Genomic DNA, 16226 nt, shown 5'->3' on the forward strand with positions numbered 1-16226 from the left:
TGCAGCATCACTCCACAGCTACTCCGATAACCCCTCACTTTACCTCCCTCAGCTCCAACCCACACATCAGACAGAAGCAGTGGAGCGGATCTGCTGGTGGTTGCTGTTTCTTGAAAATACAGATTAGAAGTTTAGATAAGTTCCCTAAAAATGATTTCACTATTAGCATAACAACTGCATTGTAAAGAATTGATAAAAAGAGTTATGAAGACAATAATCATACTTGATTTTACATAAATTACTGTTTGCCAAGCTTCAGAAGTCCAATTTACTTTACTTTATGAGTTTAGACAGTAAACACTGCAGTAGAAGAATTACTGCCATCACCAGTTTCCCCACACTTCATTTAAATAAATAGTAATTTTAGCACACATAGAGGCTGCATATTTTCACATCTTTCAGCCATACCAGAGATGGTGATTGTTGGAATGGTAGAAAGACGAACAAAAACTGTTAATGTGAGTTTTATTTTGTTTCAGTCAACTTTAAATTAAGTGTGTTTTACCATGATAAAAATACAGTTTATTAAATGGAGTCTGGTAGGTTTGGTGATTTTGGGGCTGTTTCTTGCTAAACAAATGGATCTTACTCTTAAACAAAGAAGGTCTATCTCTGTGTGGATCCTTTGCATAATGTTGGTTGACAACAATCAACAATCAACAATCTGAGCCTGTCAGTGACAAAAACAAGCACTTTTAGTGGACGCATATTGATGGTGCAAAATATTCCTCTAGTGGGTACAGTATAACCTGTTTCACTACATAGGAAAATAGTGTCCAGTTTGAAAAACACTAAACGTGACCTTTAAGGGTGTAATTCCCACTGGTGCCACTCCTGTTTTGTAAAAAAATAAATAAATTAAAAAAAAAGCAGTCACTGGATATAAAAAGAATCTGCTGCAGCACAGTTGAGAAGCAACATTCCTTAACCTCTGGCATTGTCTTCACACAGTATAACATGCCATAGGAACTATTTAAGACTACACCAACTCAGTCTTACCATTAGAATTGTCCTGTTGCTCTTTTACATGACTGTGGATTGGATGAATGATTTCTTTGTTGTGTGTCTGTAAAACTGCACATTGGATTGGAAATGAACATTGACTTTAAGATTTCTAACTCGCGGTTGTTTACATTGATATCATAGTCCTCCAAAAGTCGGCTCAGATACTAATCAGACAAATAAAACTTAAAGTTGTAAGATTTGGTATTTGGTGTAAAACGGTTTGCCTGTCTGAAATTTGGATCCACAGACGACAGTGTCATCACTTTGTATCCTCCCTGTAGATGCTCTGTCTGCACTGCAGGTGGCTTTCACTTTGACTTGTTTCAGGAGTTTTTTGCCTTCAAGAGCTTTTTCTCCTCAGCAGGGAAACACATGATCATTTGACTTTAGGTCAGGTGACTGACTTGGACAGTCAATAACATTCCACTGTTTGGCCATTTAAAATTAAAAAGTAAGTTTGGTTGCTTTATTTTTAGCCTAAGATTGAACCTTACAACTGAAAGTTAGAACTTTAACCTCAGGATCATGTTTTCATTTTCTATCCAGTGTGTATGTGTGGATTAGCAAAGATGGACAGATGGATGGATGGATGGATGGATGAATGTGTAAGAGTACAGTCAAAACAATGAAAAACACATTACCCTCTAATACTTTCTGACTGTGCTGTAGATGTCTAGTTAAAGTTAGTGTTTTTACCTGTTTTTTCAGTCATTGTGGATTCACAACAGCATTTCTAATTTCTGTAGAAATCTAGCCCCTGTAGAAGAATGTTAAATAAGACAAACTGCTCAGAATTTACACATAGTTCATTGATGTGAGCAAGTGTCTGGATGGCTTACCCTGCATTTTAATTGAAGATAACAGATATGTTACCATGTGAATGTTGAACTTAGAATGTTCCAACAGTTTCTGAAAGACTGATATATCTTATTAGCTCATTGTGCTGTACAGCAATACAGTTTCTTCAAAATGTGTCTCTAATATTCTGTCCTTTACCATTTACATACAACATGGAGACACAATCTGATATATACTTACTTTATTAAGAGCACCTGTCTTAACCTTTTGAGACCTGGAGCAACTTGACTCTCTTTGTGCTGCGTTCAGACGGCTTTCACAAATATCTAAACCTCTGAACTCTGAGCACATTGGTGCAATTTCTTTAAAAAACAAAAAGTTGCAATAAGCAACTAGGTGATAAATGTTTCACAAATTAAAGTAAATTAGTAGATTTAGAAAATTATTTTTAAAAAGCCAGGGAAAAATGTCATGGGAAAAAAGAAAAAAGCCAGGGAAAAAACTATATTTACAATTAACTATATTATATGTCTTTCTTTCTTTCTTTCTTTCTTTCTGTCTTGTTTTTTTTAATACTAAATTTCAGGTGTGCTAATTTTCTGTCCTTTTTACAAATTTCTTGCTATTTTTGGGGTCATTTCCGCTCTCATTGCCTTCCTCTCATGTTTAAAAAAAAATCAAGCCAAACTGCTTTCAAAGAGCTAAACATCAAATTGATGGAGTCTAATCCAACAGCCCTGAAATAAAGCACCCTGAGCACTTGTTAGTATGGATGAGTGGTGGACACATCGATAGCCATTTGTTGTATTAATAATTGAGCTTTAATGTCTTCTTCATTAGCTCAGCAGCGCAGGCTGGTTGTGGATCCTGTTGGTAGATTCAGCTGTTGCCATGGAGTTGGCTGAGGTTGTTTGAGGATATGCTGCTATTTTTAGGCCCATAAACAACTGAGGAGGTTTTAGGCATGAAACATATGTATTTGTAGTACCTGGCTCTGTAGCATCAAGACAGAGCAGGTGGGCAGGAGGTAGAAACTGAAACTTCTCACACACTGATTGACAAATAATGTCAGCTATCCATTATTATTGTTGTTTCTTAAGCATTATGACATCACTGCAGGAGCCCAGCATCAGCAGACTGCATCACCACACTGCATCCTCCAAAATGATCATTCAGTTGAATTGACACCTCTCTCACTAAAAATAGAACATTATAACCTTCAAGGAGGATTTACTGCTGAGCTGATGGATTTAACTTCATTAGATTTAGTTAGATGGACCAAATAACATTGGCTTAACCCTTTGAAACCTTAAGCAGCATCACTTTTCCCACTTTTTTTCCTATTCAGATGCCTTTGATAAGTATTTAACCCTTTGCAACCTGAGCAGACTGGTTTTAATTTATTTTTAAAAACATAGGGAAATTTTGAAATTATTTTTAATAAAAGAGGGAAAAACTTAATTTATAGCAATCATAAGTATGTGTTGAAAATGATGTCATATGCTAAAGGAGTTTATTTCATGTCATTTCCTTTTTTTCATTTTCCTTTTTCCTTTCTTTTCTTTTTTTAATTTCCAGGTGATTTTCTTGTACTTTCTTACTAATTTCTTGCCAACTCTTTAAAACCTGAGTAGATTGGTTTGATTTCCTAAATAAAAACATGGGGAAAAGAAGTCAACGACCAACTTGGCAAGGAATGTCCCACAAATTGGAAGAAATTAGTAAAAGGTGAAAATGACCTAAAAATTAGTTGTTGTTTTATTTTTTTTAAAGAGGAGGATTATCAAAAAACTGTCAAAAAATGTTATTCATAGATTATATATTTTTTTTTTATATTTTATTTATTTATTTATTTTTTAAATTATGTGACAGAATGAACACAAGAACACAATGTTTTGGGTTTTTTTTTAAAGAAATCAAACCAGTTTGCTCAGGTTTGAAAGGGTTAAACTGTAGAGGTTACTTAAGTATGTACATTCATAGTAATGTTTGTAAGTAACAGATATGTATGTCTTTGCATGAGCTAATGTGACTGTTTTACTCCTTGCAGAGTCATTATACACGAGCCCAAGCCAACAGCCCCCGCCCCATCATGACCTCATCAGGCCCCAACCCGAAAGGTTCCCAGGGGACGCTGGCCACTCAGCAGCAGAGCCAATCACAGCAAAGCCAACAAGCAGCCAGCCAATCGCACCACTCGCCTGGCGGCAGCGGAAGGGAGCAGAGAGAGCAGCGCAGCTCCCGCTCCTCCAGAAGGAAAGGATCAGATAGCAGCGTTCCAGAGGAGGACAAGGACAGGAGAGAGGAGACCACAGGGAGAGGTGAGGACAGTCACCATCAAACACAGCTGTACAATCGAGATCAGAAAATGTGACTTTACTCAGACTGCAACTCTTTTTTTTCCATGCCCAAATTCTCACACACTTACTTACATATTAATTTGACTCAATCTGAATAGAAGCACGTTTTTATTAATGATCTAACTGGGTTTATGTTTACAAAGTTATGATAAATTATTACATTATAAATTGTTCTGGCCCCCAGATGCTAACAGCTAATGTTAACTAGCTCTCCGCATAGTGATGTCAACACTGAGTTGTTCACAGTATAGGATTATCATGGGAACAATAGTGTCCCCTGACACATTGACAGTGAGTTTTCAGCATCCTTTTGTCCTGAAGGCATCCAGAGGAAGATTTCTGTTTGTCCCAAACACGTTTTCTATTGTCCCCAAGATGATGGGATGCTGTAATCTGTGCAACATTGTTGTGACACAACAGTAAAACATCGGCCACTGCCACAGGTAAATGTCATTTTATGGCTGATGATGGTCAACACAGTGAATAACGGCCAATGCAGATGTTCTGCCCATAAGTCTTAATAATGATAATAATAATAATCTGTACCAAACACCCCTCAGCAAATGTTAGACCTGTCAACAGTGTCAACACAGCCAGTAGTGCTAACATAGTTAACAATGCTAAAGGGTGTTTTGTGGCTCGAAATGAAGCTGCTGATCCTCTCCGATGCTGATAAAACACACTGAATCAGCCAAAAAGTCACCGACAAGGGCTTACTAGTGCCAGACCACAAAATCCGGGTTGACAGACACTCACAGATGGTCCGTTATTGACCAACAGCCAACCATAGGCTTGGTGTGTTAGGGCCTTTACATTGCACTGTGCTAGTTGTCAGTCACCACAGGAAGAAACACAAGTGTCCACAAAGCAGTCATCTAAGTTATATTCAAATAAAGTCATTGCAGGTAGACATTTAAATGATCTGAGGCTGTTTTTGCAGCAATTGATTTGAAATGCAGTATCTTACTTGTCTGTTTTTCATGATCATTTGTCCCAGACTCGAAGTCAAAGGCCAAGCAGGCGGTGAACAAGCGCCGGAAGGGTGAAGAAGATGAGAAGAAGGCAGGCCTAAAGAGGCTAAAGACTGACATGACCTCTGATCTGTCAGAGAGCAGCGACTCAGAAAACCCACACAACAAGAGGACCGCCCACTCCTCTTGCTCTTCGTCCTCCTCAACGTCTTCATCCTCCTCCTCCTCGTCCTCTTCCTCTTCCTCAGAGCCCAACTCTGAGAATGAGCTAAAGACTCGCAGCAGCGATGTGAAACAAAGCAGTGTTTCTAAAAAGGAGGATGAGGAGAAGCCTTTGATGCAGGGCACTAAAATGAACGATTCCTCCTCTCTCATTGGTCGCCTGTCCCCGTGGGCGGAGCTCCAGGCAGCAGAGGACAGCAAGAAAGGTGTGGTGAAGGAAACGAGCAAAATGACAACAAAGGAGGAGGAGGAATTAGTTGCAGTAACACAGATCACCCAGTCTCCGCGGCAACAGACCCCTCTGATGTCTGACACCATCCAGGGTGGCAGTATGGAGAGCACCAAGAACACTGTGAAAGGTGCAGGCAGCCGATGTAACTGTTAAATATTATCTAAAATATTATCAATCAGCTCAGTGTTCTTACAGTGTAATGTTTTTTTTAGCGTCATCTCGATCCCAGACGCCATCACTGTCACAGCTCCATGGCGGCGGTGTGATCGACATTACCGAAGACGCCCAGGCCACGGTGCACCAGGAGAGCTCAGAGGCAGTGTCAGCACTGCTCGCCTCACAGAACGCCGAGTCCACGGCACTCTCTCCTTACCTCCCCCTCAACCCCTCTCCTGTCTCCTCGCCTCCGGTCCCTCCTTCTCCCTCGCCATCAGAAGGTGGCCGCAGGACGGATATTGAGCCTCCCATGCAGCAGTCGCAGCAGCAGCAGGGCATCATGGGAGGCAGCATGACAGCATCCAGGAGCTTAGGCAACAAGATAGAGTTTGCTCCTTCTGAGGTCATCAGGTACGAACAGAAGGCTTTGAGTTATGATTAAGTTTATTTCTTCCAGCCAGGTGCTAAATGTTACAACACCTGTTTCTTTTTTAAGGTCCTGATATGAAGACTGGGCAGCAGGCGTAGTTTTTAGATAGTCCATCCTGTTCTCTGCAATAGTCCCTGTCGATGACAGCAAACTTTTTATTTTTTTATTTTACATGTGGGTGTGTCAGTTTGTATCATTCCCCTTTCTAAATTCAGTTTTTATACTTATCTGTGAACATAGTACAGGTGGAGCTCTCCAGGAGTTCTTTTTTCCCCAGCAACAGTTTGTAATTCTCAGGGTGGATAATTGACCTGTTGATCCAATCAGCCTTTTAGACCCAGCAAAATGAATGGTTAAGTGTCACTTTTAATGAACCTGACATTCTGTAGCTCCATCTGTGCCCAGAGTAGACTCTTTGCTGCAAGACTGTGGAGCAATCACTGAGTGATATAGAAGTATATTTCAGCAGTACTTGTAATTATTGGTTCAGCTCCAAAAATATAAAATCTATTTTTGGCAGCAGATTTTTTGATCATGGTGTGCCGAAAATAAAGTGAATACAAGAAACCCTGAAATTCTTTAGAGGTGGACACCGACCAACTCAAACTACTTGACTTCCAAAGGCTGAATACCGCAAATATTGAAAATGCAACTCCTTAGAGGGGCTTTAATATGAAGGACACGATGAATAAGACTTTTTAAGAAACCAAAACGTAACTGAATTAGTGACAGTGAAGGCTACACCTGTACTTTGTGAATCTAGGGTTATGCAACAGTGACAAAACCTAACTAGCGTTGTTGCCACGGTAGCGACTAGTCAGTGGATGGCAGCCACCGTCACTCAAAGCAGCCATGTCTTTAATTATGCATAACTTAATTTTTGTTGTTGAAGTTGTGGACATTTCAACATAGCGTACAGACTCACTTTTGGAGCCAGTCTCAAGTGGCCATCTGATGAACTGCAGCATTTGACACCTCAGTGTTGGCTTCGTTTTTCAGTCCCGGCCACTGTGCTTGACAGCAACTGGTGAATCATTTGTTTGCCTTGAAATTGAAGTCATGAACCCATTTTTCTTAGACACACCAATTTTGTAGCCAATGTAGTTGTTGCTTCTGCATGTAGCATACCTGTAATTATGCACCACAAGAATGAAAATAACACACATTTCTGTGGTCATAGCTAAAAAGGCGCCACGTTGTGTTATGCACACATGGCTGAAATGTGAAAACTTAATCATAATAGAGATTTGAATAAAAATATTCTCTCACCAAAAGGAGCAGTGGTTGAGGTTAAATAGCATCATCTTTCTCTATTTCAAATACAAATATATCGATCATTTTGTACAAATGTTTGTAAAATTCTTTTTTCTCTGTGCCTTTTTCAGGCCTGTCACGTCGATGGTTGAAAATGCAGTGCTGGTGGAGAAGGAGAAAATTGTCCTTCCTCATCATCTTCATCATCATCATCATCATCAACAACAACAGCAGCAGCAGCAGCAGCATCATCCACAGCACACACAACCACAACAACACTACACATCTGTCCACCCCAGCATTAAGAGCCCGTCTCTCTGTGAGGAGACGAGAAAACACCAACAGCAACAACCTCCACTGCACAAGATGAACACAGTCCTCCCCCCTGACTTAGCCAAATCCAAAATTAGCCCCAACCCAGCTCAGCTCGACCCCCTAAAACAGAAACCCCAGCACACCAACAACTCTCAGAGCCACCCCTACCCCAACACAAACCCAGCTGACTTTCTCAAGGCTACGCCCCACCCGGGCCTGCTGGACATCTCCAAACCTAAACCAAACACCTCCCCAGAGGTCTCCAAACATAAAATACAGAGATACCCCGATACCTCCCCACCTCCCATAAGCCGTTTGTCAGCTAAAGTAGAAACTGCAGAACCTCCACGGTCTGGTTTCAAGCCGGTGCCGGCACGGTCGGAGTCAGGTGGAGTGAGCACGAGCAGCAGCAGCACCAAGAGCCCCCTGATCATTGACAAGAATGAGACCTTCACTGTTTACAGGGACCCAGCACTGGTCCGCTCAGACGCAGAGAACTCCGTCTCTGCCACCGTCTCCTCCAACCATGTGGCAGCTTATCTCCATCCCCACCTGCACACCCTCCACTCCCCCTCCCCTCACTCCCCCTGCCTCACCTCCACATCCCACCCCCATGCTGCCTCCCACCTCCTCGCCCCTCCCCACACCTCTGCCCTACCTCACCCACATCTTTTGCCACCTGGGGTGCTCCCGGCCATGCCTCCCCCCGGCGCATCTCTCCTTGGGGGCCACCCTCGGCTCGACTCCCCCAGCGGCCTGGGCCACCTCGCCCTGCCTCACCCAGCAGCCGCACACCAGCAGCAGTTCCTACAGGTCTGACTCCTGAGATATTATCACAGCACAAGACTGTTCTGTAGAATCCAGCTCTGGGGGTCGAATTGGGGGGAGGGCAGATGGGGACAGGGAGATTTTTGTTAAGAATTATTTTATTTAATAACTTTATTTATATAGCACCTTGAAAAAACAGAGTTTAAAAAGTGCTTTGACAAACAAATCAAAGAAAAATGGGATACATCAACAACAGCAACAGAAAGCCACAGTCCTATTGAACATTAGCAAGGTGAAGATAGGCAGAGTTAGGATGAAATTAAAACCAGAGGACAAATAATGCAAGATGTAAGTTGTAAAATGTCAAACAAAAGGAAATAAATTAAATTAAAAATAGATTCAAAAGGTAACATAAATAAAAAGAAACAAAAAGAAACCACATAACAGCTAGTCTATAAAATGGGTTTTAGGAAGTGATTTAAAAGAAGTCACTGATTCTGCAGCCTTATCTCCTCAGGCAGGTTGTTGCAAAGCCAAGGGGTCCTGATGGCAAAAACAGTCACCTTTAGATTTAAACCTTGGCTATGTTCGAAACGGTGTACAGCACACTAAAGTTGGACTCAGTATGCAGTATGCACTACATACTGCATACTACGTTCCACAGTAGTGTGCACTATAGCTGTTAAGTTCTGCAGTATGCTGAACCAGGCATGGCTGGTTTCCGGAAGCAAACAATAGCAAAACCTCTACCGCGTAGCATCCATGTACAGTTCGAAATAGAGTAAACAAATGATATATATAGAGGATAGTGATGAAGGTTTACCTGTGAGATGAATAATGCCTTTGTAACGACTGGAAGTGACTAGATGTACCACTGTTACGTCCGCATTACTGCCGAGTTCCCCGGTATTAATTTAACTTTGCTTGGGACACACACTATTATCCTCTTTATTCTGCTTCAATCATACAGGGTGCCCTTTTAAACTTTCTGATTGTATCTTGTTCATGTGAAAGCCCAGGCTGGTTTGGTGGTATCATGAACCATATCCCCTTTACAGCAGCCAAATATTTTTAATAAAATACGTAAAAATTCGCTCATGTCGGGATGGCCTCTAGCTCAGTGAGTAGAGCATGTGCCCCATGTAGGCAGAGTTTTTAGCTTCAGCCCAAGTACAGTTTTGGCTTGCGGTCCTTTGCTGTGTGTCATCCTCGTTCTCTCTCCCCCTTTCCTGTCACTGTCTGACTGCACTATAATAAAGGCATGAAAAGCCAAAAAAATAATCTTTAAAAGAAGAAAAATTAAAAATAAATATGCTCATGTCTCCTGTATAGTTGTACTCTTATTAGCATACATTGGTATGTGGTTTACCTGATAAAAGTAATGTAAATGACCTTAAAAGATAAAAATATGATTTTAGCAAGGTCTAATTAATAAAGTGTAACACTAGGGCAAGCCAAGGACTCCATCTGGTGACTTACGTTTGCCCAGCTGTGTGATGGCTGTGCCAGAGTCACAATGCATTGTGGGAAACAGTAGGCGAGACAGTCTGGTCAGTTGCATACTAAGGTTTTTTTTCTGAATCAGTATGACATCTGGGTATTTCTGGCATGCTGTGGATTTCACTTTTGTTCTCTTACTGCATACTGCATACTACGTTTTGACCAAATCAGTACGTACTGCTAGTATCATCTTCAGAACAGCCAGAAGGGCCCCACCTGAGGATCTAAGGCTGTGAACCGGCTCATAGGGGGTTAACATTTCTGTTATGTAGCTGGGGGTCAGACCCAGAAAAACTTTAAAGGTGATCAGTTAAATCTTAAAATCAATTCTTAAAAGAACGGGGAGCCAGTGGAGGGAAGCCAGGATAATGTGATGGGTAATGTGATGTCATCTGTTAAAACCTGTGAGAAGCTGAGCTGCTGCATTCTTAACTAGTTTGAGGCTGGAGAGTGATGTTTAAATTGATGCCAGAGAGGACAAAGTTCCAGTGGTCGAGTCTGGAGAAAATGAGTGCATGAATTACCTTCTTTAGGTCTGAGTAAGAGCGTATTGATTTGATTATGGAGATGGTTCTAATGTGCAGGAAGCATATTCCTCCCAGTTTATCAAGTATGAATATTCCAGTTGACCATCATTTGCATGATCCTCTTAAAAAGATACTTAACCCAAACATGTGTCTTGGTTTTTAGGGTCAGGGCCCCCCTCCACCTCCTCTTCTCACCCAGGCTCACAGCGGGGCAGCAGGACTGGGCCTGTACCCCATCCTCTGGCAGTACCCTAACGGAACACCAACCTCCTATCCCCCAGGGCTCAACCTGCCTCCCACAGCCAAGTGGGTCCACCCTGACAATCCTGTTGCTGTCAATTCAGATGCCTCTCTCAGGAGGGTAAGTGTACACTTATTGGCCTGTAAATGTCTGAGTTTTGGAGAAATTGTTCATGTCTGTGTGAAATCCTATAATGTCTCTTTTCACTACTAGTGTGTACTGCTACTGCCCTTACAAAGTATGTATGCATGCAGTCTGCACACAATCAGGACATACTACTTCTTAAAACTGCACCCTGAACTTTGACCCTCCTGCTAATATATCTGTTACTATGGAGATAAAACAAAATGCCATTCACAGAACTCACAAGAAATGAGGGTTAACCCTGCAAGTTCTGCTGTTGTTACTTTGCAAAGTTTAACTTATAATGGCATACTTTGCAGATTCTAACATTTTATAATCATTAAATTAGTTTACATTAGTCTATGTTTTTCTCAGTGATTGTTTTTATTTTTATCATTTTCTATTGTTGGTAATCCGTGATTATTTTGTTCACTTGAACAATTTATATTTCTATTATTACCTTTTGACAGATCATGCAGTCAGTGAGCTGTCATCTGTTTGCGGCTCGGTCTTTGTGACGAATCAGCCGGACTGTGGGCCAGAATAGACAGAATAGCACACTGGTTTATTTATTTATTTTATTCAATGTTTATTTAAAAGGAACACAGCATATTAATGAACATGAGTATAAAATACAAATGTAAATATGCCAAATTAGCAGGACTGCTAATTTACATCCATAGTCCCTTGGCAGGTAACAGACAATAGCAATACAGAAAGAAAAAAAGAGAGAAAAAAGGAATACAACAATGCATACTGCAAAATCTAATTAGATGTAGGGCTTCCTGGTAATTTTTGCATACTGCATGTGACATACTATGTATTAGTACATAATTTAAAAGAAATCTCCTTGAAGAAGTTGAGAGGGAATAAATAAAAACTTCTTGAGACCAAATCAGATGTAGCTCCTGGGCTCTTTAAAGAACACTCCTCCTTGAAAATGACTAAATATACTGCTCTTACAATGATTTTTTACATGAGAACTTTTTGTGATGAAAATAGCATTTACTTTCAAGTTTTATGCCTCTGCATCGGTGACAGCCGTGTTCAGAGTCATTTTCAAAGTCGCTGTGGCTGCTGCCACTGTGTCCCAGGAGTAGTTTCATTATTCATTGTCTCTGGAGGACATCCAGGATTTGTCCTTAAGTGACATCGCTACAGTTTGGTTCTCTGCTCAAAGAAACAGGTCCAAATCAACTAATGTAAATTAAGTTGTACACTCATGAAGGTCTGTAGTTTTATTGAGATGTAGAACAGCTTGTAGTGTTATTTTACATATGAGCACTGGCTGATGTGTATGATCTGTCTTACACCATTTGACCTTTTGAATCATCAAAGCTTTAATTTCTTGAACCCTGAAAAGAGCTAAGAAGCCTAATAATAGCTGAAACTAGTGACCTTAGAGCTGTGAGTAAGGGAGCGCTGATTATGTGTCCTCACAGCCACCAGCCAATCACAGCTATATGTCTACAGTGCAAGACAGTGGCTGGATCCCAAGTCCCTTAAATTGCATCCTTGCTTCCCTCACTTGTGTCTCTTCCTTGAGTCTAAGCCCTGCCCACCAGGGATGCATGGAGAGATGCAAAGATGCAAGAAACCACGAGAGGAGAGCGGAAATGAGCACAGACAGTTTAAGAGACATCAGATGTCATTTCCTTTGAAGCCTGTTTCTGATAAAGGCAGCAGCCGATCAGCTGATTAGGCCGCTGCTGGTCGTCTGGGTGCACTAAGCATAATGTGATGCCCACACAGAACAGAGGAAAAGCCACAAAACTTGACAAACTCTGCATATTGTTCCACTACAGCAGAACTGTAGAACAGGCAGAGAAACACATGTCTGCATTACCTGCTGCCAGGTCGTTATAGACATCATTAAATGATTAAATGGTTGTTAATGAGGACATTATATGTTTATATGACAGCTTCTGAAAGTGTTCTGCTCTGATGACAGCAAGGCCACTAATGTTTCTGTCTCACTGATGAACGCAGGTATGTTTCAGTGAGCTTATGTGTCAAAAAAACAGCGCTCTGCAGACTGACTGCATAGGCCCAAATAACTGTCTATAATACTATTCTAACCAGAATCAATATGGCCTGTGCTCTCACAGTACTCTTTTGATGTCTGTCCCCAAGGTTCGCACAGAACTTGGAAAAAAAGCTTTTATATTTGCCACCCCCTCCACATGGAACAACTTACAGAAGGACTTAAAACTGTCTGAGCTGATCACTATGGGGGAATTTAAGTTGCTTTTAAAAGGTAGAGAAAATAACACTATTGGTCGATGTGACTGCTACTCCAATGATTACTGAAATTTGATGATTGCACTTTTCGCATTTTAACTGGAGATTGTTCTCGCTTTTTGTATTGTGTGATAGTTGTATTTGTCTGTCTGTATTTATTACTATAATAACATTAACCAAAAATGGAGCTGGTGCTGCAGCTGCTGTGTTCACTGAACCAGTGTTGTGTCTGAGCCTAATAGCCTAATAATATAGGTAGAGTTCAGCCTGTCAGTGGCACAGCAGCAGTTTCTCTGTTTAACAACTCTGTATTCATACCGTACTGTGTCCCGCTTAGAGTCGCAGAATGCCTTTATCTTTTTTAGGCTGTTCATTATTTGCATTTGCAGGCTATTTATTTATTTCTGATTGTATTTTTTTATTTAATAACTCAGAATGTGGTCATGGTGTCTTTTTAACACTGGAAATTATTTATAGGGCCAAAACCTAATGATTAGGGATGACCAGCCTCACATATGACTGAATATGAATGAGTAATAAACTGTTTTATGCTGACAGACAGACTCTCTGACTTTAACTGACTTCATTATAAAGATGGATGGGGCAAATCAATCGTGAAAAAAATAAATGAAGACAGTTGTTTTTAGCCCTTTTGTTGTTCTGTTTTTTGGATAGTGAATCAGGATATAAATTAAATATCAAACTCGGGAGTGATACATTTTATTGTAGTCGTTGATCTGTCTTCACTCTGGTGTGAAACTGTCAATCAATAACTGACGGGGTTGTGTCGGCCGAGAAAAGCCTTTGGTAAAGACTGCTCCATGGTGTCCTCGCTTATCGCTCCTGAGTGACCCTTCCTCGATCCTCAATACAAATAAGCGCTTTGGTACAACCCTCAAGCTCGCGCATCAAGATCGACTTCCGGTCCAAGCGAAGACATGAAAAAAAGAGACTTGGGACCCAGCCAGTGTTGCTGTTGTACTGTGACATGTCTGACTCTATTTTCCTTAAATTTAAATGTTAATTTGTTGGTTCATTAACGCAATGCCTGTTTTTGTGTCGTGTGTGCAGAACACAGCTAGCCCATGGCTGCACCAGGCTGCTGGTAGCCCTGGTGACGGTCTGGGTTTGTTGAGCCACGTTCCCGTTCGGCCAGCCAGTGCCGACGCCCACCGCCCCCCAGTCAAGATCAACACACACACAAGCCCCCCGCTGTGTAAGGCCAGCGTGAACGCGCATAAAGAGTGAGTACAACAAACAATGGCATGTAAACTTCTCCGGGATGTGGGAAAAGGCTGTTTTCGTACTTGGACTGTTTCAGCCCGCTAGCGGACCCAGACCAGTGACTCAGCATGTTTAGCGTGCATGTGAACAGTCGTTCGGCGATGTGGTTCACTTTAGTTGTGCATTGTGACCACAGTGTTCCGGGTATCCGTTGTATTTTGGCTCAGATAACATGCTACAGCTCTGCGACGCTGGACAAACACACGCAGAGGGAACCATGACAGCTGGTACCGCTAGCAGGGAGGCGGATGAGAAGGAGGTTAATCCGCGGAACATACTGCACGGCCAGATGTGATGAAAAACACATCAAATCGCAACAGTCTATAACGCAACGTCAGGGTTTTCCTCCTGTTTTCAATATGAAAGCAAGGAACTTCATAAGAGCACTTAAGTGCAAAAAACTATTACAAAAGTACTTCATAATACATGATTTACCACTTCTCTCTCTCTCTCTCTCTCTCCCTCTCCTTCAGTGTAATAATACATATATATCCGCTGTCACTGCACAATTTACTCCACTGGTTCCCACATTGGGGTCCTCTGACCCCTATTAAAAGAAGAATTTATGTATATGAGTGTGTGTGTGTGTGTGTGTGTGTGTGTGTGTGTGTGTGTGTGTGTATCTATCTATCCATCTAACTGTCTGTCTATCTATCTAGATAGATAGATATATTGATAGATAGATATTGAAAGATATAGATGAAAAGATAGAGGCGGATATATATAGGCTATAGTGTGAACAGAAAGAGGACTGAAACCCCATCAGAGTGCAGACCACAGAGGGACCTGGGTCCTCTTTCAAATGACATGACAATGTGAACACAAAAAGAATGGAGTCCTTTTTCTGTTAGTCCAGTTTTTGGTCCACTTTAGAGAGTTTGGTTCTTTTATGTGAAAACACCTTGGAATGTACCATCAGTCTAACACCAATCAAGCATAACTAATTGAATTAAAAAATGCATGTTTAATAATGGGACATTGAAACCAACCAGCGCTCCCTTACATTTTAATGATCTGTTCAGAACATGTAAATTAATTATGAAAACATTCAAGGACTCTGTTGCTTAGTTTTTACTCCACACACCGTCTGATTTGGGTTGCCTTGAAATAGCATGAATCAGGCTTCAGGCAGGGAGTATGTGGAAAATGACTAACTTCCCTGGTGAGGTCAAGGGAAGTTCAAAAGCCATCTGTTTAAAATGTGTACAGCTAAAACTATTTTCACACATCATAGCATCATAGCATTAGTTGATGTTCAGGCCAGCTGCATTGGAAGCTAGTCAGCAAAGCACTGCAGTGTGGGGATAGTCTGTGAAAGATCCCAGAGTCAGTGGGAACACAAGGCATTGCTTTTGTCTTGTACAGTCCAATAGTGTGCCCTTTCCTTTGTAAAGCTAGATGTGTTCAGAGAGCACGCACAGAGCAGCAAGAGAGCTAAGTTAGCTCTGAGACAGGCAGCGCCAGGTCAGCCAGATGAAGTGAAGTGGCACTAATCCAATATTAAAGCAGTTCAGACAGAATGCTGTTCATTCAGCAGCCTGTGCTCTCCTTATGTAACCACCAGCCATTACTTAGACACCACTGAATACCCCCACACACACAAACACACAGCATCATAAAGGAAACATCATGCATAGCTTGTCTCTCTCATTAGCCTAGTTATGTTATGTTCATTAAAATCTGCTCAACAGCCAGTAATCTCATGATACCTGCAGATAGCCTAAACTTGTTTTTATTTCGTCTTTCATAAATCCACAAAAATCCTTACTTTCCTGATTTCAGTTAGCACATACAGTTAA

General features: G+C 41.3%; 1 protein-coding gene across 3 annotated transcripts in view; it reads left to right on the forward strand.

Annotated features, from left to right (window-relative positions):
* jmjd1cb (jumonji domain containing 1Cb) overlaps positions 1 to 16226 on the forward strand; it is a 176402-nt gene that overhangs the window by 139387 nt on the left and 20789 nt on the right. For all 3 annotated transcript variants that reach the window (XM_042508074.2, XM_042508073.2, XM_088070302.1), the window contains 6 exons: positions 3854 to 4124; positions 5161 to 5715; positions 5801 to 6155; positions 7560 to 8556; positions 10702 to 10899; positions 14215 to 14387. In XM_042508074.2, the coding sequence (XP_042364008.2) occupies positions 3854 to 4124; positions 5161 to 5715; positions 5801 to 6155; positions 7560 to 8556; positions 10702 to 10899; positions 14215 to 14387 (2549 nt within the window). The remainder of the gene's footprint in view (positions 1 to 3853; positions 4125 to 5160; positions 5716 to 5800; positions 6156 to 7559; positions 8557 to 10701; positions 10900 to 14214; positions 14388 to 16226) is intronic.

Source organism: Plectropomus leopardus, chromosome 19 (assembly GCF_026936395.1).
Source record: "Plectropomus leopardus strain MGB_pleo_1.0 chromosome 19, ASM2693639v1, whole genome shotgun sequence".
Taxonomy (NCBI): Eukaryota; Metazoa; Chordata; class Actinopteri; order Perciformes; family Serranidae; genus Plectropomus; species Plectropomus leopardus.